The sequence below is a fragment of the Anser cygnoides genome, chromosome Z (genome assembly GCF_040182565.1).
Source record: "Anser cygnoides isolate HZ-2024a breed goose chromosome Z, Taihu_goose_T2T_genome, whole genome shotgun sequence".
NCBI lineage: Eukaryota > Metazoa > Chordata > Aves > Anseriformes > Anatidae > Anser > Anser cygnoides.
The window spans coordinates 35,582,400-35,606,429 of NC_089912.1; the positions used below are offsets into that span (position 1 = coordinate 35,582,400).

Genomic DNA, 24,030 nt, shown 5'->3' on the forward strand with positions numbered 1-24,030 from the left:
AGAATAGTTAGAAATTTGGAGTCTTATTAGCGCTGACCAAGACAGATCAGCCGGCACAGCACAAGTGAAAAATTCAAACATATGTGGTAAAGTGGGAAGCCAATGTGTGAGATATATATTACCAGTACATAAACTCACATACAGGTAGTACATGGTAGCTGAACATAAAGCTCTTTCTTATCGGACTACTGTCATAAACACCAAACTTAAAAGTGCCAAAGGCAGGAAGATCAATAAAAATCATTGAAGTCTTGCCTTCTTCACCCTTCTGAGAGGGTGGTCAGGCACTAGAACAGGTGCCCCAGGGAAGAGGTCACGGCACCGAGCTGGATGAAGTTCAATAAGCTCTTGGACAACATTCTCAGACACAGGGTCTGATTTTAGGGTGGTCTTGTGTGGAGCCAGGATTTGGACTTAATGATCCTAAGGGGTCTGTTCCAACTTAGGATATTCAATGATTCTTCATTAGGTTTTTTCTCTATAGTTAGCTGTAACTACTGTATAAGCACTTAAAAGAATTCCAAAATAACTTGCTGGGACTAGTTCTCTGAAGAATATCAGTCACCACAGTTGTGCAAGGTGGAGAGGAAAAGTGAATTAAAGGCAGTAAGAGATAATAAAAAATAAATAATAACAATGGACTAAAGTACACAAATACAATACATATACACATATACACCTCCCCCATATACAAAAATTGCGCACACATGGTGACAGAATACAGACAGAATTTTTAGTCTTCCGTGCTAGTCTATCCAAGTCTTGGAAGTAAGTGTAAAGTACACGCTGGGAAACTTCTCCTGGTAAGAAATTCTTTCCTATAGAACCAACAGGTAGTAAGATTAATCATGTGAATGAAATGAAGACATACAGTAAGAGAGGAAAGGTACTCTATTAAGAGTCCAAGTCGGAAAATGAATAGGTAGACTGGCCTTTGGCTGATAAGGGAAAGGAATGAAAATACACACACTGGCAGGGAGAGATATTAAATAAATAAATAAAATAAACAAATCTTTTCATTATACTTAATTGTTGATACTAAAGCTACAGGCTTAAGGACTCTATAACAGAAATGAAGAAAAAAAATCCATTCATCTGAACTCTTGCTAAAAAAGGTGCTCCCAAAGTCTGATGTATCAGCTGAAGTCTCCTATATACATTTATATGCAAAGGCATCTTAGAACATGTGTTAAGAATACAGTATCATTTTCAGAATAAAAACAAAGCATAAAAAAATAAAAAAAATAAAAAATAGAAGGAATCAAAAGAGATTAACAAGTCATAATAATGCAAATACTTACTTAACCCTGTAATTATTGGGCCATTTCCAGTGGGACTCTGACCACCAGTCCCTACCCCTGCTCCGCCTACGCTTGGGGAGAAACCATTGCTTCCAGGGATGGGAATGAATCCTGCTCCTCCTGGGCTGTAGCCATTGCCATTGCCACCGGGAAGGAATCCATTTCCTCCTGTGCCACCACCCCTGGAACCACCTCCAGCAGAAGTGCCATCCACACAAAGTCTGCGGTGTTCATCTGTTGAACAGGAACACAAAAAGAAGCACGAAGTAAATCAACCCTTCAAAGCCAGCTTCTGAGGAAGGTAAAGATCTTTGCATGCTGCAGAAACCAGAACACTGGTTCCTCATTTCTTTCATGTTATGTGTTCCCCCTCCCACACCTAATCTCAAGGGGATTCCACAATTGTGACAGGTGTTATTTAAGGAAGGACACTAAGAATAATAAAAGGAAGTATTTTAATTTACAGCTATATGTCAAAACCACTTGTGTTTCCAACAGCATTAACTCCCTGATTTCTCAGAGATCTTGATACAGATAAGACACATTTCACATGGGATGTGGAATAGCACTCTGTGAGCACAGAGTTGAAAGAATAAATGAAATGCTGATGCATTTCTAGTTCAAAGTAACATGAAGTTTAATGGAAAGGGAGAGCAGCTGTTTCTTTAAATTGAAATGAACTATGGACCCTCAGAGTCATTTCCTCTTTGAGCTTTACCACAAAATCTTCCCCATTTCCCGAGAACTACTTCCAATGTCAACAAAAGGACGTTAAAGAAACTAGTCCCAAACAATAATGGACCAGAAAAAAAAATGGTTCACAGATGAACCATTTATACAGATGAAACATCAGTATTAAAAACACTAGAATGAATAACAATCTAAATCTTGACTTTCTTTCTCCTTTTAACCTACATTTTAAAGTAGTTTAAAATATTCCAGCGATCTCCAGCCCACTAGGAGAGCAAGAAAGAGAAGAAAAAAACAAACAAAATAAACACCAAGCCACTCACCAGATCCTCTAACAGGACACATCTCTGGAACAGATCCAATAGCCCAGCACCGGCCAGATTCACAGCAGCACTGCATTTTGGTGAACCTACCAGGAAGTTCCTGTGCACAGCGGCCATTCACTAAGCTGGAGAAACATGTACTTGCCCTCTGATCTGAAATTTAATTTAGAAAGAAAACCAAAAATAGTAACATGAACTCTCAAAACTACTTTCCCTTATTCAATTCATGTAAGTACTAAAATGTTTAAAGAGTTGTATTTAAAAATCAAAACAAAACACACCCAACAATTATCTGAGGAGATTAGCACCAATCTATTCCACATTTGGTTGACTGCTAGGTTACATATATTCATTGATATGAGTCTTGCATTAATCCAACATCTAGTTATCAAACTCATCTTTTCTTCCAGTCTTGACAAGCTCTAAACTTCTTTCACAGACTACTTTGTGGAATGGACTAGGCATATTTTCTCTAGTGGCTTTGTCAACAACCAGTACAGAAATATTGGACAGAATAAAAATGCCATAGATACTACTCAAACTATTTCAGACTGCGTTCGATGAGTACGTAGAAGAAAGAATAGAGCCACTTCAAAATTTGCCCAACTATTGAATCTCCTAAACATGGGAGAAAATGGCCTTGACCAATTATCCATTCTTCTTTACTTGCCTTTCTCCTTTTCTTCTCCTGGACAGGACAAGAAGCTATAGCAACAAATTGGAACACAGGAGGTTCCTCTTGAACAGCAGAAAATATGTTTTTGCTGTGCAGGTGACAATACACTGGCACAGGTTGCCCAGTGAGGCTGTGGAGATCTTCAAAAGCTGCCTGCACATGGTCCTGGACACACTGCTGTAGGTGCTTAAGCAAGGGGATTGGACCAGATGGCCTCCAGAAGTCCCTTCCCACCTCAACCATTCCGTGATTCTTACTGTAGTCTCAATCACATCTGTGCTTCATCACTATGGGTAGTGCCTCCTAACAGCATCATTAACATTCAGCTTGCATAAGAACAAAGTTAAGCCAACCACATATAAGGAAGAAATTCTTTACTCAGAGGGTGGTGTGGCACTGGCACAGGTTGCCCAGGGAAGCTGTGGATGCCCTGTCCCTGGAAGTGTTCAAGGCCAGGTTGGATGCGGCTTTGAGCAACCTTGGGGGTTGGAATTAGATGATCTTTAAGGTCTCTTCCAACCCAAACCATTCTATGATTCTATTAACAATAAAAAAAAATAAAAAAATAAATAATCAGCAACTAAATACTGTACGTCACAGCCTTCTATGCTAACAAACAAAAATGGGAGAAAAATTAACATTTCAATGTGGTCAGAGTAAAACAATTAGCACATTTATTTGCATGCACTAAACAAGACTTGAAGAAAATCTTATTAGTCACTGGACTATGACAAATTGCTGCTAATTTATTTAAAGGAACAACACTGGATAGATCAATTTTGTTATCTTTTGCTCATAATATAGCTTCAATATAACCCAGGATGGCTACATTAGATTCCATAACTAGACACTGGAAAAGACAAACAAAGTCTGTTTTTCTTTCTTAACTTCAAAAAACTGCAGACTTTGAACAGCTTAACAGAATCAACTAGGTATAAAAGCCAGATATATACAGTTATATGTGTATTTAACTGTACACAAGTTTTAAAAAGAAGACAATAAAACAACCAAACCCAAGAAATTATTTTCTGCAAAATATCTGTCAGTGTAGCCTCATGCTAGTTATCATGCTCTATTAAAAAAAAAAAAAAAAAAAACTTTCTGCTTTCTGAACGGCATCTTTTCCCATGAGTCATTTCAGTGAAATTAATAATATTTGAAGATAAAAAACATGCAAGAGGAACAAAAGTAAACTGTTCATTTTTAACCAAGTCTTTTCTAAAATTAACACAAGCATCATAACAACATAGGATGCATGAGGCAGAAGATAAGAAACCCTGAAATATGACCTAAATCTGCATAAAATATAGACAAACAATTGCTATGGTCAAAAATGTAAATCTTAAGGACTAGTATTTTGAAATCACAGTCCCCTCTCCAAAAACTGCGTTTAAGATGTTCAGCTTTAAAAAAGAAAAAGCCAATATATTTCACAGAAATACGCTCTTGAGTGTGAAGTAAATAGCCTGGCACTGTAAAATATGTGTGGCAGAGGGTCTGGGGCATGTGAAGACACCAAAACTTCCATTTCCAGCTTCTTCTTTCAGCAAGTTTAATAACTATTCATTCACATACTTTTAACCATAACACATTATGATGCATCTGGTCATAGAGATGCCACAGTGCTCAGCGTGGCTGCTGGAACAGCACTCAGCTTTGTCAGTGCAGCAACCATCCCAACCTTGCGGAAGACAGGTCCACAGTCCCTCTCCAGTATCTACAAGCTTCTTGCACTCCAGATGCCTTCCCCAAAGACATAGCTGGAGCAAAAACATTTACCCATCTCCTGCACATATAAGCAACTATGTGGCAGACAGGTCCCGGGCCTTAGCTCAAGTCGTATCCTCAGCATATTAACACAGCACTTAAGATCTAAATTCTGCTGAGCTAACAGGAAAGATGGCTGATACAAAGGATACAAAGCAATACAAATAGAAGCTAGATACAAAAAAATGAAAAGCCCACTGTGACAAAAACTGAGACAATGCAACAACTGCAACCTCAGTAAATTGATTTAACCATTTTTTTTTCCCTTGGTGTAGATATATCTGACAAAATAAAGGCCATCCAGTCTTCTAACAATCTAACTCTAGCATAGCATTTTCAGTGTTAGTATGAGATTTAGTAAGTGCTTTAAATGTCTAACATTATCCACAGAGACAGTAAAACAATTAACATGATTACTTGGTAATTTTCACAGCTAAGATAGGATTTGTTATGACAGCTACTCCTCTTTTCTTGAATTAAAGTTCAGATTATATTAAGCCAGAAATAATTCTGAGAACTTTTATTTCCCTTTGAATATTTCTTCAACTATAATTAGTTTCAATTGGAAGAACCATGTATGTGCTAAAGGCAGACTGAACATATTACTGTATTTTCAGTATTCCCATGTGAAAATTAAATAAATATGTCAGTATTTATTATATATCCTAGTTCTTTCAATGATACATCCTAGGTCTTTCATTGTCACACCTCTGAACATTGACTGGGATAAAAACTCTATTAATTTGGAAAGACATGGTATGAATTAAAATAACTGTGTACATCCTGATATTTTGGTGAAAAGTAAGAATTTATCTTAAACTGAGAAAAATAAAGTATGTGTTTATAATGATTACATTCTTCACTTTTCTCCTAAGCACTATTTTTTCTAGTACTGTAAACCCTGAGAACACAAGAACATCCAGACAAAGTTAATTTAAGGGAAAGACTGTAACATAAGGGCTTGTCTTAGCAGATTAGGGCAAACAATTTTGTGTGCAATTGGTTTTGGGAGCTGACTTTAGAAACTGAATTGTAAAAACATGCTAAAATCCATCAAAATTTTGATCATCTTGGAAATCACAGGCTGTCACTATTCCTGGGACCAGACATAATACATTTAAAGCTTGGAACTCCCCAGATGAACCTGGTAATAAAAACAGACTACACTGTGCAAAAAATTATTAACGTGAAATCTCCTGCAAGTCTTGTGTTTCTGCTGGCGTACTCCATGTATCTGTAATCTGGAACTCCCTTCAGAATTTCCATCCCTTTCCCAACATGAGAACAAAGTGCTTTGAGATGTCTGAAATAAGAAAACCCGCTTGAGAGCTAGAAATGACACTACTGTCATAAACAGTATTTTCAGTTAATTCATCAGTATGTTTTATACCATATATTCGGCACATCTGCAGCTGTACAAAACAAACCTAATGAGAAGATCCATGATATAAATTAACACACACCATGATCAGGCAGGTGGTTTTCCCAGGGCGAGGCTCATCCCCTGCACTCCGGGTATGCTGACCCCTGCGATTTTCCCAAATGCGGGAAATCCGACTGCATAATTTGTGGTAGTGGGGGACTGCGTTCGTGCTCTCCCCTGTTTTTTCAGGGTTCAGTACTAGGGCCAGTTCTCTTTAACATCTTTATCGATGATCTGGATGAGGGGATCGAGTGCACTTTCAGTAAGTCTGCAGACAACACCAAGTTAGGTGCGTGTGTCGATCTGCTTGAGGGTAGGAAGGCTCTGAAGGAGGATCTGCATAGGCTGGACCGATGGGCTGAGGCCAACTGTATGAGGTTCAGCAAGGCCAAGTGCCGGGTCCTGCACTTGGGGCACAACAACCCCAAGCAGAGCTACAGGCTGAGAGATGAGTGGTTGGAAAGCTGCCTGGCAGACAGGGAACTGGGAGTACTAGTTGATAGTCGGCTGAATATAAGCCAGCAGTGTGCTCAGGTGGCCAAGAAGGCCAACAGCATCCTGGCTTGTATAAGAAACAGTGTGGCCAGGAGGGCTAGGGAAGTGATTGTCCCCCTGTACTCAGCTCTGGTGAGGCCGCACCTCGAGTACTGTGTTCAGTTTTGGGCCCCTCGCTACAAGAAGGACATCGAGGTGCTCGAGAGAGTCCAGAGAAGGGCAACGAAGCTGGTGAGGGGTCTGGAGAACAAGTCTTACGAGGAGCGGCTGAGGGAGCTGGGATTGTTCAGCCTGGAGAAGAGAAGGCTCAGAGGTGACCTTATCGCTCTCTATAGGTACCTTAAAGGAGGCTGTAGTGTGGTGGGGGTTGGTCTATTCTCCCACGTGCCTGGTGACAGGATGAGGGAGAATGGGCGAAAGTTGCGCCAGGGGAGGGTTAGATTGGATGTTAGGAGGAAATTCTTTACTGAAAGGGTTGTTAGGCATTGGAATGGACTGCCCAGTGAAGTGGTTGTGTCACCATCCCTGGAGGTCTTTAAAAGACGTTTAGATTTAGAGCTTAGTGATATGGTTTAGTGGAGGACTTGTTAGTGTTATGTCAGAGGTTGGACTAGATGACCTTGGAGGTCTCTTCCAACCTAGATGATTCTGTGATATATATATATATATATATATTTTAATAATATAGAAACAGATTTTAAATAAATTGCCGTTTAAAATGTTCAACCTACTGAAACTTAATATTTGGTTTGTTATATAACCTGTTATGGCCAAATTAGTGTCAACTCAGCATATTTTATTTAATGTCTCATAGTGATTTCTAATGGTTAAATTAACCTATGTGAGATGGAACTTGAAATACCGAATTTGCTTGGTATTAAAATAAATGTTTGCTCCTTTAGAACTGAAGTAAGCTTAGCCTTTGGTTTCATCAGATGCAGATTTAAGAAGAAATACAATTAACATTTCTTATGTTTGCCAAGAGAGAGAGGTTCATTCCTTTTTTTCCCGTAAAAAAATCCAGATCTCTGGCAGGAGTTCTCAGCCTACAGCACAGCTGACATAGAGAGATCTACAATCTAGATAAAGATTGCTGCAGTGGCAACCATGAGAGAAGGAAGATGTTAGGAATTTTAAGTTGTTGGATCAGAGTGATACTAGTGAGTTAGCATATATCAAGGTCCTGTCCCAACCATCTAGCATTCTCCCCTTGAAGTCCTGCTGCTGTGTATAAATTGCCTCAATAACCTTAAGAGCTCTTCAAGCCTACAGGATGGAACACCTACCTATACAGCGGGAGCCATCCATAGATGTGACATATCCCCGGGGGCAGATGCAGAAATAACTTCCCACTGTGTTAGAACATTCACCACCTTCACAGATTCCTGGGATGATGCTGCATTCATCAATATCTATTCAAAAAGGAAAATACATAGGATGATGAGCAAAACATTTGCACATATTGTTGTAAAAGAGAAGGAAAGATAGCTTCTCTGAAGTGAAATTGTTATTTAGCTCAGATTTAATAATATGCTGCTAGTTGCAAGCTGCTGTGAAGGGTGCATTTGCAAATTGTTTTGTTTGCTATCTAATGCAGGCCTTTCTTACAGGTTCCAAGTATACACCACTTCAAGTCCCAGAGAGGTAGACTGGGACTTCCACTAAATGACACATACTGAATGCCATCTCTAGGAAAAATGCAGCAGCTACAAGGCAACACAAAAACACACACCTGGCTTCTGAGCTGAATGAATGAAGATAGTACAGCAGCCAAGCATGACAGCTATGGGTTTCTGTGACCTCAAAAATATTGCTCATCAGATCTAACAGCTTTCTGGCCTTCTTCTAGTACTTCAGATATAAGGTAGAATTTTGGCTAGGCTCTTCAGAAGTATAGACCAAATGTCACATTTTCATTTTTTTCAGATCTTTTTAATCCATTCAAACATTTCTGTCAACTAAAAACAGTGGTCTCATCTAAACACTGACAAATAGTGCATGTAACTCCATGGAAATTGAGATGTCATCAAGCTGATGAATGAGCTACTGCAAATAACTAAGAGCTCTAGGGCACACAGCAGCAGCACTAAGAGCACAGAGGGGTGTCCCAGCACAAGCAAAAGAAGGCAGTGAGAAGCAACAGAGGAAGCAATCTGACTGTACTTTTAGAGAAAGTGAAGCACAGCAGAGCAAACTGGGATGGAAGAAATACAAGTGAGGAAAACAGCATGATGGTAAAGACTGTGTCATGACCATTCATACAAATGAGCTGTTGTAAGTAACCAATTCATTCTGCAACTGTGACAATCTTTAGATATTGGATTTTTTTAGGGCCTGTTTAGCAACCTGATTTTGGCTTTAAGTGACTTCTGTCCATTAGCTTTCCAAATGGCTTTCAGAAAATGTGAAGTGTGGCCCAGGTTTAACGCAGGAGGCTTCTGAGAAAACATGCGAAAGAACGGCCAACTTTCTAACTAGCTTGAGATGAGTTATGGTTTCCAGTTGAAATGATAAGATACCACAAGTTTTCATTGGCTTAATACCAAGGGTAGTCATTGATACAAGGCTGTGGCTTAACTTGTTTGTAAACTTCTGGGTGCAGTATTGATTTAAGACTCTTTCATACTGTGAAACAGAGTTAAATCAATAAATAAAAAGATCAGACTCTTGAACCCAGACTGTCTCATGTCAAATAATTCTGGAGAAGCATCAGAAAGAGCAAATGGCAGAAATTATCTTCTGATGACACTGATTCTTCACATTCTCAGCAAGAAGTCTTGGCACTTTTATAAAGATCATCATTTTCCCTGACACTGCCACTCTAGAAATTGCCTTGAGATCAATGACAACTTGAGGAAGAAACTTTATCCACTGTTATTTCTTAGGATGCTTTTATGTGATGAATACTGTGCCTCTTCCCCCACTACATTCTCCACACTGAAAACTCAAAGAAAACAAAGTGTGCCAAAAAGATCTGGTACACACAGGTTCTATATTAAAAAGGTAACTCCCCACTGTGGGAAGTTCCACACATAAAGAACTCTTTTTAGATATGAATATACAGTGGACATTCAAGTACCGCAAAGGAAAATTAAGTTTTGCACAAGAACACTAAGAATGTGAGACCTGTTCTTTGTAAAGGTGAACAAAGCACCCTGCCTGTCCCTAGTGACGTCTTTTTGAGTGTCACTGTAGAAACGACAATTCACTTCACAAGTAACATTGCTTCAAACTACTTTAATCCACACATACAAGCATCTTGTAACCTTTGTTTTTTGTTTCACACTATGAAGCATAATCAAAAGAAGCAAAAACTTTGTCTTTTTAACAAGGCTATTTAAGCATTTCAGAGGACACAAAAAGTTTAAATTTTACTTTGAAATAGTTATGAAATGATAACAACTATTCCCCATATTTGAGACATCTGTTCAAGTATGTAGAAAAGACAGTGTAATTTCCCCTAAATAAAAATAATCTTAAGAAATAATGTTTTCACTCAGGACTTCATAGTTAATCAATATAGAGATTCCAGAATTTGAAATGTTGGTGTAAGTCAAAACCAAACAATTCCCCAGGAAATCTCTGAAATCTTGCATTAATTTACTATTGTTGAAGACAATATATATAATGTGGTGAGTTGCTTACCATATGATTTCATCCAATGAAATGAAATCACGTGTGTAAATCAAAACAGAACCAAAACCGGTTGGATGCCTTGTTGTGATCTTTCTTGCAGCAAATGTCTTTCACAACCTGTAAGCCTTTTAAAGAATAACACTACTTTCTGTATAAACACACAAACTGAAACATCACATCAGATAGGCAACAAACACAGCAAATGTTTCAGACTGCAGGTGATGTTTTACTTCTACCCTGCGTAGTCCCATAGGTACCACAAACCTTTATGCAGATACAAGTTAAAAATGCATTCACCTTTTCCTGTGCATACTATCAGGGAGAACTGCTGAATAGTATTTTTAACTATTAAGCAGAGCTTTAGATGGGTTAAAGAAGTAGAATGCAAAGAATGCGTTAATTACCACTTTCATAAGGAAGGACACATATCAATGAGCAAGTCCTACTTTTGTCAGCAAAGCACTTTACCAGATGCCAGACAGAAACAACATATACAGAATTCTGATCTACAATCGGCCAACAAAAATACATGCAATTATTTGTGTACGCTGTCATCCAGAATATTAGTACATACCAGCATCTGGTGACACAGACCAAACAAGGCTAAAAAGCCCGCTTCTCCAAAACAGCTGGAAAAAATAACCCAAACCCATAGATTTATGTGTTTTCTTAAAAAATAGTAATGAGTTCCTTGTTTAGCCAGCCTGCTTTCTTGACAAGTCTACTTGCTTTCCTGGGTATTGGGACAGACCATGCTTGTGCTTGGCAGAGGTTATTCTCAAAGAACAGCCAGATCTCGTGAGCTCCTTTGCCTTTCAGAGCTGCTTCCCTACAGGATCACACAGGATCACAACTACCAGTCCAATGAATAAGTCACAGTCTGCTCTCCTTAAGTCCAGGGTCTGTACTCTGATGCTTTCCTTTCTCAATCCCCCCAGGATCTTGAACTCTACTACTTCATTTCCAAGGCTGACGTAAGATTTTCATGTCCCCAACACATTCCTTTCTGTTTGGGAGTAGCAGATCTAAGAGACTGTCACACCTGCTCACTTGCTAGGCCTAACAGGTATCTGCATGTAGAAATTGTCCCTGATACCATCCAGAAACCTCCTGGACAGCTTTTGTCCCACGGTGTTGCCATTCCCCCAGATTTCAGGGATTGTCCAAGAAGAATCAGTAACTGTTATCTACAGGCTTCCTTGAACTGCTTAAAGAAGACTTTGTCTGTTTTCTCATCCTGACCTGGTGGCCTGTAAAAATAACTTCTACTGCAGTGTTACCTTTACTAGCCTCTCCTCTGATCCTGGCCCACAAGCCTGACATCTATTTCATAGAAGAACTCTACATTTGAGCATATCTTCTTTTACGAAAGGCAGTCCTCCTCCATTCCTCACGTCTTCCCTAAAGAGACTACATCACTTCATTGCAGAACTCCAGTTACACACACTGGTCAGAATGGCATCACAGTTATTCCAATGGTGTCATAGCTTCACCATAATATTGCAGCTGCAAAAGAAGGTAGATGAATATGTATTCTGGTTTTTGGGTTCAGGTGAAGAAAATAGGTGTTTGGTTTAGTTGCACCCAATGTAATGGAAGTTTTTTCCCAGTTTGTTTTTGAATTCTGAGTCTCTCTTTGAAAGCAGAAAAGGGATTGATTGTGAGTTTTTCAGATCAACAGATCTTAAGAGAAACTTACACACTTCAGAAAACACTCAATACTTTCATACTTGAATATATGATTTATTTTAACACTAATTTATTCTGATGATGTCAATTTTTAGAACAATAAATCTAGGATTCATCTGACACATCACACTACAGTTACCATTTTAGAATATTGCCTGGATCTGTTAAGTAGCATGAATGACCTGCCTTTTATACTCTGTGAATGTATTTATTTGATGTATTAACTTCATCTCAGAGGAGGTAATGGCTCGTCCTTCACATGGAGCTCTTCTAGGGATTATATCAGATGTCCAAATGATGTCTAAATGCTGTCTTTGCTCTAATGATATATTTATCATATTAGAAAAGTCTGTACTAACACTGCAGCAGCTGGCATGGGAATAATTTCAATTTCCCTACTCCTGATCTAGAAGTCTTATGGAATACCAATAAATATACTGTGGCTGACAGAATTAAAAAAAAAAAAAATGCACTTGTAATAAACAAGAATAACTAAGTATTCATCAAAAAAAGCCGAAAGTACTCTCTAACATTAGTGTAATCATTACATTCAATACTACAAAAAGTTCTAAACATTCTCAAGCTGAAAGAGTGCTGCCAAAATAAACAGCTGTAAGTCAGAGAATACCACTTTGAATAAAAGCTTTCCAGTGAAAAGCTTTGCAACTGAAAGCATGCACCTAAGATCAGTAACAACAACAAAACACACATTTCTAAACTATAAATTGCCTACACAATCAAATACACTATACATTTGTTTAGTAATTACAGCTGTCTTTCCTTCAACTTTGTAATGATAAGTTGATCATAGTTCTAGAATTTTCAAATCCACTCTTCTGAGTGAGACATCACAGTTGCACTTTGGAAAACATTCAACACTTGCATTTCTTTTTCTGATAGTTGTATATATTTGGTGGTATGATTACAAGCAAATGTTTCTGAATTTTAGGTAGATTATATTTTGATACTCAGTAAATTTAAGCTTGAATTCTACTGAAAGAAAATTGTACTGCTAGAGTTTTTCAAAATCACCATACCTAGACTTATTTAATGTCCCATATAACATAAAAGTGATGGTAAAAACAGACCATTATGCAAAGAAAATTGAAAAGAGTAGATGTTCATTTACTTGCTAACTGCTGTGTAACCATTCTTGCAGAAGCACATTGCTTAGGAGCTAATGATATCATTAAGATACTAACAAAATACATCATGTCAGTTAGATTTAAGGTGGGTCGAAATAATCATTTACTGTACCTGTGCTCTTAGCTGGTCAGATACAAATTCACAAAATACACAGACTGATTGAGTTTGGAATGGACCTCTGGAGGCCATCTGGTCCAATCCCACTGCTCAAGCAAGGACATCTAACGAAGGTTGCCCAGGTCCATGTGTGCAGGCAGCTTTTGAAGATCTCCAAGGAAGCAGACTCCACAATCTCTCTGGGCAACCTATTCCAGTGCTCCATCACCCACACAGTAAAGAAGGCTTCCTCATATTTAGACAGAACCTCCTGTGTTACAACTAGTGTCCACTACCTCTTGTCCTGGCACCGGACACCACTGAAAAGAGCCTGGCTCCATCCTCTTTGCAACATCCTCTAGGTAGGTTTTATACACATTGATAAGATCCCTGCTGTGTCCTCTCTTCTCTAGGCTGTACAGTCCAGGCTCTCCCAGCCTCCCCCAACAGAATAGGTGCTCCAGGCTCTTGATCGTCTTGGTAGACCTCCATTGGACTCTTTCTGGTATGTCTGTGTCTTCCCTGTACTGGGAAACCCAGAACTGGACGCAGTACTCCAGGTGTGGCCTTACCAATGCTGAGTAGAAAGGAAGGATCATCCCCCTCAACCTGCTGACAATACTTTGTGTACAGTAGCCAAGAATACCACTAGCCTTGTTAGTGGCAAAGGTGCATTGCTAGGTCATGTTCAACTTGGTGTCTACCAGGAACCTGGGGGCCTTTTCTGCAGAGCTGCTGCCCAGCTGGATGGTCCCCAGCATGCATTGGTGTCTGGGGTTGTTCCCCCCAGTCAGGTGCAGAGCTTTGAACTTTCATGAAGTTCTTGAACTTCATGAGATTCTCGTCAGCCCGTTTCTCCATTCTGTCAAGGTCCCTCTGGTCAGCAGCATGACCCTCTGTTTAATCAGGTACTCCCTCCAGTTTCATGTCCTCTGTGAATTTACTGAGGGTGCACTCTACCCCATCACCTTAGGCCCCAAAGGCCTTTCTGAAGTCCAGGTAGACAATATCCACTGCTCCCTCCTCATCCATCAGGCTCGTCTTTTCCTTAGAGAAGCTTATCAGGTTGGTCAAGCATGACTTCCCCTTGGTGAATCTGTGAGTCCTGCTGATTTTCTTCTCCTTCATGTGCCTGGAAATGGTTTCCAGGAGTAGCTGCTTCATCACTTTTCCAGGGGTCGAGTTGTGGCTGACTGGTCTGTAGTTCCCCAGGTCCTCCTTCTTGGCCTTCTTGAACATAGGAGTGACATTTGCTTTCCTCCAGTCTTCAGGCCCTTCCCCCAGTTGCCATGATTGACCAAAGATTATAGAGAGGGTCCTCACAATGACATCTGCCAGCTCCCTCAGCTCTTGTAGGTGCATCCCATCAGAGCCCATGGCCTTATGAATGGTCCAGTTTGCTTATGTTTTCCCCATCCTGACCCTTTTCTACCAAGGGTACACGTTCCTTGATCCAGCCTTTCCCCCTGGTTTCTCAGACTTGAAGGCCAGTCTTGCTGTTAATAACTGAGGCAAGTTATAACTGTCCTGTGTAACCACCTCTCCTGTTTCATTCAGCAAACAATTAGCTCTGGTGTGCAAGTCATATATTGACATCAGTACAGCACCATGTCTGACTTGATATAAAATGCCAGGCTTATTTTTTCAAGTCAAAAACTAAGTTGCATGTAACTGTTAATGATAGCTGCCAATTTGTCTTTCCAAATGATTAATATCCATTATCAGAAAAAAAGCAATAGAAACAAATGTTGGATTATTACTACATATCTTCATCATCATACTTTGTGTTTTGATTCATCTAATACTAATGCTTACTTTTAAATACCATCATTCGACAACATTCTGAGTAATGGATACATTGACTTAAAAGAAAAACTTATAGCCTTTGACAACCTACCCTGAAACAAAGAATTTGCTAAGAGAAGTTGATCTACTTCAGCTCCATCCCTGACAGACTTCTTTCACATATTGATATGCAACAGGTTTTAAAGCAGCCCTGCCCTGATTAGCGAAGCTGGAGCAAGACAACGCAAAGCACTTCTCAGTTAACTGCACTAGAGAAGAGCCTCTCCAGCTGAACAACAGGCAACAGTTCCTCAAAGGGAGTGGTTCTTTCCCTTTCCTAACCTGGTTCCCAATTATCATATATGAGTGCTAATCACAGTTTTCTGTTTTCTTTTATAATTTACCAGAATTTCTTCTGGAGTTAGAAATGTTATGGGTAGAAAGGCAAGTGACAAGAAGACACAAAAATGGTAGCCTCTACTGCTGCCACTACTACCCAATAAGGAAACAAAAAGGAAGTTATAAGAGTCAGTGATCCAGCTTCAGGTAAATGCAACAGCAACTGGTGGATTAGCAGTAGCAAAGGCATGGAGACAGTCTTTTTCCCAATGTTCTAGCAAAACTCCCTTGCTTCCAACACAGTTCATATTGACCTGCTTTTACTGTGTATCTTTATGCTCCCTGTAGAGCCCTAAGCCTCTGTATATAACTGGCACACTCTTGCATACAGCTAGGTATATATAGATGTGTACATGCATGGCATATACACAGGTGGCTTCTATTTTTCCTCAGTTATGGCAAGAAAAGCCTTCAGAGTTCTGTTTCTCTGGCTGAAGCTCTACTGCTGTTTCTTGCAGGGTTTGAGAAGATATACCCAGGCTTCCCTAAAACAACTGATGACAGGAATATTATTGTGCACAGAGCAGCAGTTGAAACTGGCCAATATCAAAGGACAGAAAATGATTGAAAGGTGAGCTAAGGACAGAATCAGAGAAAATAACTGTGGATATTTGTTTTATCTACTCTTCGGTATTACTTGCAACAACACCGTATGCAATCTGGTTCATTTCACATAGAAAATTCAATTTTCAAACCTATGGTATTAGTATTTCTGTAAATTCTGTAGTGCAGGCAAAACTACAGAAAACTCAGGTGACTTCAAGAATAGGGTAAAAAACATGTGTGTGTTTGTAACTGAATAGACATATAATGTAATATAGTAACATATCTGAATTGCTGCCTAACCACAAACCAAAGCACTGAACAAGCAGTTGTCTTATCTATGTAACTTAAATATGACAGTATCTTTACCCATTGTTTGGGACAGAGTTGTAGTTTTTCAGAGAAGTCTTCATCAAACTCACAAATATTCAGATAATTTCTATTACGCTATTCTAAACTACACAGAATTTCAGCTCTTAATTATACCAGTATATTTACTGAGAAAACACGGTCTATTTGATTTTTTTGTCTCCAAAGAAAGACATTTCCTATGTATTTTTTTACTTAACTAGGCTCTTCAACACAGACTACACACAGGAGAAATTTCTTACAGTCATTACCACATTTGCTTTTCATACCATAGTCAGTAGGCTGACAATACCTACCTGTACTAGAACATATGGACGTTCTTGAGAAAACAAAATCCTAATAACCCAGTTACTGTAATACAGAGCTCATAGACTCATTCTTTATCAATACTTTAACATTTTGAAAGAGGCTGAGTGCCATCTTTACCCACAAATCAGACAGAAAAAATGTCTAATGCAAAATATGAACAGGAAAATAGGAAGACAATATTGTGGCACAAGAAAAAACACAAGGCACTATACAATGCTGTTATGTCTGTTCAGATCAGACACTGCAACTATTCATTACTTTTTCTTTCATTACCAAACTGTTTTAATGCTTTATTTAATCACTTTTTAGGTTTGTTGTCTGACAACATCACTTACCATCACATTTTTGAGTTGCCTCATTCTGCCTGTGACCAGCAGGACACTTGCATTCATAGGAACCTACTGTGTTAATGCAGTTTCCTCCTTGGCAGACTCCAGGGATAGCTTGACATTCATCAACATCTACAAACACAAAAAAGATTACTTGGAAATAACATACAAAAATCCATCATGGCTCTTGCATATGGGCAGTCATCTCTGAAATTATTTGTAAAAATAACCACAACAAACCCCAGCATATTTCTCCACTTCAGCACCACCACAGAATAAGGCAGTAACAGCAGTAACATGACCATGACCTTCATGCATGTTGTTTTTGATTCCATATAAACTCAAACTTTTCCATATATTGACTTATGACTCACACAGCTTTTAAATATATACAACATACTGTTGGTATCCCATACCCTCAGATTGTTGCTTGCATTGGTCATTACAAAAAACAGATTCTTAGTTTTAAAGGACCCCTACCTGTACATCTGGACTACCCCGCTACCCACTTTTACTAGATATGATAATTCTTGCAGGACATCCATTTTATGGACAGAAATCAAACTACTGATGTCAATACAAAATAGGTGCTACTCAACCAGGACAAGTTGTACTGCAAATGATCTGCACAGACTTCATTTACTGAAGTAACAACTAAGGCTAGAATTTCATAGATTTCTTTAGGCTGAATTTTCACCAGTAAATTAATGCTCTTAGAAAATGTATTTGCGATTTTGGCTTTACAGCTTACTTTCAGCATTTTCCTGTTGTATTTCAGTAAGTGCTGTTTCCCATTCAAATTGTATTTTTTCTCCACTCTTCATTTGTTTATATATAAAACATTCTACATTTCTGTAAGGTTGTTTTATAAAAAACTATCCTAAGAATCTTTGTATAAGTGCTAATGGGCTGTGAAAATAATATGGAAGATCACAGCGGCCTGAGGCCTCTATGAAATAACCAGTGTTAAAAGACAGTGAAGCTCTTTGTATTCAAAGAAAGGCAGAACTGGCTCCAGACTGATGCTTGATAGATATGTGAAAATTTAGCTTCTCAGTAGCTCTAGCTATTTAAAAATTCCATTAAGCTATGCTATCAGAATTCAGAATTAATCAATTGAACTAATTCCCTCACAGCAAAATTTCACATGCATCCAAATTTTCATAGAGGAGAGAAGGCTTGGAAGTTTTGTTCCAAAACTTGCAGAAACTCTTTTGTGAAAAAGATTTTAGGTAATCTTCCTTGTTAAACTGTTTGCCAACTCACAGAAGATGTAAAAATCAACTGATATTTCTAGTTCTCCACAGAAACGTATAGATAGCAGAATGCAGTACTATGTTTCAGAGGATGTTCATTATCTGGAAGACCTCAGGAGATGCTGAAATTACACCTAAATTATTAGAGTATAGCACTTCCTTGGTTTTTATTACTCCTGGAGTTTGTGCTATAGATATAGCCTTCAGTAGGCCAGTCCATTCCCTTGCTTTTTCATTCAAGCAGATATAATCACACATACTCAAGAAAGAAGGCAACATTTTATTTTTTTTAAACAACTAGACTTGTTTTTAGGTACATTTGCTGGAAAAGTTTGCATTTTCTTCCTCAGTTGGTGCTGATATAGTTGGCACAGTACAGACTCCCAATGCAACAGAGACTGTAAATGGATTAAGGACTATACTGGAGGCATGAACTTTTTGGAAACAGTTTTCTTTTAAGTAACTAGTGCTTGGAGCAATCTTGTTTACCCAGAAAGCAAACTTTTCTGCTCTGAAGTACAGTAATGAATCTGAACATAATTTAGCAACATCTAGACAGAATATCAGTTTCATCATTTAATCACACCCAGCCCACCCAGTAGCTCTGTTCTGAGTAAAACTAATATGGTGTTTGCCTTTTGACCTTTGAGCCTCAAAATGCATTCAAAACACAGGGTATGCCTGTGCCTTCTGTCATTTATTAATGTTTATTTAAATTAATCCAACCATGTCAGCAGATCAGTGGTTAAAAATAACCACTGTTTATCTTTCATAGTTTTGTAAGTCAAAGATGTCAAGTAATAATAAATTAATGGCAGTAACAGCAGGAAATGAATAATTTCCAGAAAAGGTATCACTGAAGCCTTAAACAGAACAACATTTTAAGATTTAGTGATCCCATTTATTTCTTTCAGTATTAATCGTACGGTGTTAAAAGAACAAATAAACATCAAGTTCTGCTGAAGTCTGAAAAGCCAGTCCCAATCATGCAACACAGTGTAATGCTTGTCCAGTGATGAAAACACAAATGTCTCATTATGTATAGTGAGATCCTGCAAATCTTGAATCACATCAGCTATCTCACCTTTCTGTGCTAATATCAATCTTAATTTGTGAATGGCTTATTTGTTAACTATTTTAAGTTTTATTTAAGTGCAAAGAGAATGAGTACACTCAACTTCACTGTTAGTCTAATATGTATCTATATACACAAAACATATATATATATATACAAGTCTGAAGCCCTTTTTTTTTTTTTTTGCCTAACACGGTCTCATGTTAGTCCATTAGTGTTTTAAAACTGAGAAAAGGCAGAAAGGAGAAACAACTTTCTTAAATGGGCACATTTTATGAACTGCTTCCTAAATGCCGTTTGAAGATGTAAGAATACTTTTTTTTTCTCAAAATACAACAAATTTGAAATCAAGCGTGTTTTTATTTACTTCATATATCTCTGACAATTAAGACTAAGCCACACAAGTTTTATCATTATTAACTGCATATTCAGTCTCACTTTTAAACCCCAGCCATATTAAAACAATAAGCTTTTTGCCATAAACACAAAATCAGACGAATAACTCTTTGGATGCTATTCTGCGCACAGAAGTTCAAGATGCTACAGATTAGGCAGAACATTTCCATGTGTTCATAGGCTTGACAATGCCTGGCAAGTGAAAAAAGGTTCTTTACTTTTGCAGAAAGTTTCCCCAGTAAATAGTAACTGCCTGCAGGATTTACGTAACTGCCTGCAGTATTTACACAACTACCTGTAAACATGTACACAGACAAATTCAGCTTCCCTTCCTTATGAGTGGACTGCTACTCAGAAAACTAACAAAAATGCTCAGGAAATATAAATCCTCTCAGTTTTTATACGGTACTTCAGGAGGGAGTGCATCTTATTTAAGATATCAGTAATAATAATTACCCAACTATGGTTTTTACCTATAAATATGTATGGGGAGATTTTGTGCAATTAATTTTGCATGTGGGAACCAAAAAGCAAAATAATTGTCAATATGTTGGAAAACTTCTTCTTCTACAAGTTCTTCTTCTACAACATTCTAATTACCAGAAATACCACAAATTTGAAAACACAGCAGAAGTAATACCAAGCTTATTTAATTTTTTTTCTAATATTAATTTTCATGACAGTAGGATGGGATCCTGGCTGACACTGTTAATATCATCAGTAAATCTGACACATTAATTCCAAACGCTAAGTTATCTAAAAATTACCATCTATCATTCTTGACTGCAAACTGAAATTTAACTACCTTCTCACTTTTGTACTATGTCAGTGCCTGTAACATTCAGTACACTGTATTACTGCTACAGAACTGATTCTTTTTCATATTATATCGTATAATTATTATATATACTTAACAACACCTGCAACGCCAACAGAAAGAAGAACCTTTGTATTTTCAAAAGCTATTCAGCCATGGACTGTTTTTCTCTCTCTAATGCAAATAATAATAATAATATAAAAAAATAACTGTCAGAAGGCAAAGGGTGTAGCTCAGAAATGGACAGTTGACGAATGCAGGGAAGAACTGAGAAAATGTCTAAGACAGGAATTCTGCCATTATGCTGTTCCTAAGGACATGTAGCAGTGGCAATACAGTATTTCAAGTTAGAGTTCCTCTTGCCTGAATTCCCAATTTTTAAGCAATGGCCAAATGGAAACAGCTGAAAAAACAAAACAAAGCGAAACAAAACAAACAAAAAAACCTTTTTGTTTTGTTTTGCTTCTTTAATTTCTTATTAGCTGTTTATGCTAATAATATTACCATAATGTTCTATACAAGCACATTACTAAGCAAACATAATCAGTCTGGAAACGCCTTATTCAGTCAGGAAGACTTGCATACTAACTTATGTATGGGTAAGACAGAGATGAAATGGACTGACTACAAAGGAAAGCTGCTTTATCACCCACCTTTTCACCTGTTTTTTCCAGCTAAAGAGCTTAAGATACAGTAAGATAGCAACATGCACATCCTGTGAAGAATAGGAACAACTTCATATTTACTAGTCAAATCTTGTCAGAATGATAATTAATGCATATCACAATTATGATATATTTTCCAATACTAAGGCTTGCAAGTAATACCGATTTCAAATCACTCATTAGCCCTCAGGCTGGGCTACCTGCTGATGTGAGCATCCACTTCAAAAAAGCTAAACATTTGAACTATTGACTGAGTCGGTATGGTCCAATTGGTATATGTTGAAGGTACAGTTTTACTAAATAATGAGGGGGGTTGTGTTCCTTTAATGAATGTCTCTGCAAATCTGATGTTAGCAGAACATTAAAAAGGTGACATAACATTAGTCAGATCTGTATGTTTGTTTCTAAAACCATGGAGAAAACATTTATTACCACTCTCATTTAAACTTTCTATTTAGAATCAGAGAATCATAGAATAGAACCACAGAATGGTTTGGGTTGGAAGGGACCTTAAAGATCATCCAGTTCCAACTCCCCATGCCATGGGTAGGGACACCTCCCACCCACTAGACCAGGTTCCTCAAAGCCCCTTCCAACCTGGCCTTAAACATTTTCAGGAATGGGGTATCCACAACTTCTCTGAGCAACATATTGCAGTGTCTAACCACTCTCAACGTAAAGAATTTCCTCCTTGTTTCTAATCTAAATCTTCTCTCTTTTAGTTTAAATCCATTACCCCTTGTCCTATCACCATGCTCCCTGACAAAAAGTCCCTCCCCAGCTTTCCCGTAGGCCCCCTTTAGATACTGGAAGGCTGCTGTAAGGTCTGCCCAGAGCCTTCTCTTCTCCATGCTGAACAACCCCAACTCCTTCAGCCTGTCTTCATAGGAGAGGTGCGCCAGCACTCTGATCATCCTCATGACCCTTCTCTGGACTTGTTCTAATACATCCATGTCCTTCTTGTGCTGGGGGCTCCAGAGCTGAACGCAGTGCTCCAGGTGGGGTCTCACGAGAGCAGAGCAGAGGGAGAGAATCAGCTCCCTCGCCTTACTGGCCACACTTTTGATGCAGCCAGGATACAGTTGGCTTTCTGGGCTGCAAATGCACATTGCTGGCTCACATTTAGCTCGTATTAGGCTATATTTAACTAAATGATGCCTCCTCAGATAGCAGAGAACAATTGTTTCCTGAATTGCTACTACTTCACATTTGCTCCATTTTGATGTTCCATTTTGATCACTTTATTTTCTTTGTCACAATTTAGCTCTGCATAGCCATACCTGTTATCATTATTGAGACTTCCACTTATGCATAACTCTCAGATCTACCACTCTTTCTCCTACTTGGATTAAATTCTCTGTCTTCCTGTCCAGGCTCCCTTTAAAATTTTCTTAAATAACTGTAGCAAAACCTTGTAGCTTATTTCTACAGACTATGCACCTTAATAAGGAGTTTGGAAAGTAAACAGTCTCTACAATGGCAAATTCTATGTCCAGTCCCTTCCTGCAGTAGTGTGGAATGATAATTCAGGATGGAGTATACAACATATTACCAGCCTGCAAACACAGAATTTAGGTCAGCAGGGATTACCAGGAGTCAGAGTTTGAAAGAGAAGCTTGAAAGACAACATAATGATTTTGTGGAACAAAGATTTTTTTTGTCTCTCCTCTCCCACCCAGAAATTCTAACTTTTAATCATCTGTGCCTTACCACCATCTTGTAACATCATGTACTAACTCCTGCTGACATAAATACAATCGGATCTTCCTATATAGAAGTAACATGCCAAAAATGTAGCAAAAATGATGGCTTTTAAAACTTACTTTGTTCATCTATCACATAAAGTAGACTACTACATTGCTTTTATGCTTCCCAGTGGAATTCAGCAATGATGTTAACTGCATAACTTAAAAATATTTGCCGCATGCAATAAACAGGCAGAAAAATAAAACACAGTATTGTGGGCAGGGGTGCTAAAGACCTCTACTGATCTCTCACATAATTTAAATGAAGCCCCAGAAGCTATGCCAGGCTCAGTTTGGCCAAGAAGTTTTAAGAGTTCATTATATCTGGCCAATATTTTCATCACACAATGGAGTTTGTGATTGCAACCAACGTGCATGCCTTCAGTACACTGTTTCTGTTTATGACATTGTTATGAAAAGAATGTCTAAAACATACTAATAATTTCAAGATGAAGAGTATAGCATAAGCTGTTGAATGCAGACAGAGGCCTATTTATGACATATATGAAGAAATGCAATCAAATATTTGTCCTCTTTCATACAGTTTGGATGCTTTAAGCAGTGTATGCACACAAAACAGAAAAGCAAACAATGGCAATGAAGAAAAATGAAAAGATTTATCGTTGCTTGAAACTAATCTAAGTATTTTAAATAAAATAGACGCCTTGGCTAAGACAATGCTGGAGGATTTCTACAAAACTGAATTTAAGCTAGTAGCTTCCATTGTAGTTTCAGGTCAACCATAACTCTGTGAGAATGAAAACTAGAGAAGAAAAATCCCCAAATTATATCTATTTTTTAATTTAAAAGAAATAAAATTCTTACACTGTCTTCATTTTCTCTCAATTTTTTCAATGTAAGTTAGTAAAGAACCCTTACCAAGAACCCTTATGAAGGAGCCCTGAAGTAGAAATCCAGCCAAACAGCTGATCTTGTTAGATTTGTGCAGTTTTAAGCCAATGAACTATGACGCAACACAGGGGAAAGGAACACTAAAATTAATGTTGCAATACACAGTGGGGGAGGGAGGGGGGAGAGAACAGAGGGGAAGGGGAGACAGACACTGAAAGATAAGAAATAGTGAAATAAAAGTGATAAAA

The 24,030-nt window shown here is 38.2% G+C and overlaps 1 protein-coding gene and 1 pseudogene across 2 annotated transcripts in view; one reads left to right on the forward strand and one right to left on the reverse strand.

The window, feature by feature from the left end:
- Positions 1-24,030, reverse strand: part of FBN2 (fibrillin 2) — a 189,890-nt gene that overhangs the window by 112,584 nt on the left and 53,276 nt on the right. The window contains exons 7-10 of one of the 2 annotated variants that reach the window (XM_066989050.1): positions 16,983-17,108; positions 7,962-8,087; positions 2,315-2,467; positions 1,302-1,535 (exon numbers count right to left, since the gene is read on the reverse strand). In XM_066989050.1, coding sequence (XP_066845151.1) covers positions 1,302-1,535; positions 2,315-2,467; positions 7,962-8,087; positions 16,983-17,108 — 639 coding nt within the window. The remainder of the gene's footprint in view (positions 1-1,301; positions 1,536-2,314; positions 2,468-7,961; positions 8,088-16,982; positions 17,109-24,030) is intronic. The other variant, XM_066989051.1, reaches the window with a different exon arrangement.
- LOC125180418 (U1 spliceosomal RNA) lies at positions 6,207-6,360 on the forward strand (annotated as a pseudogene).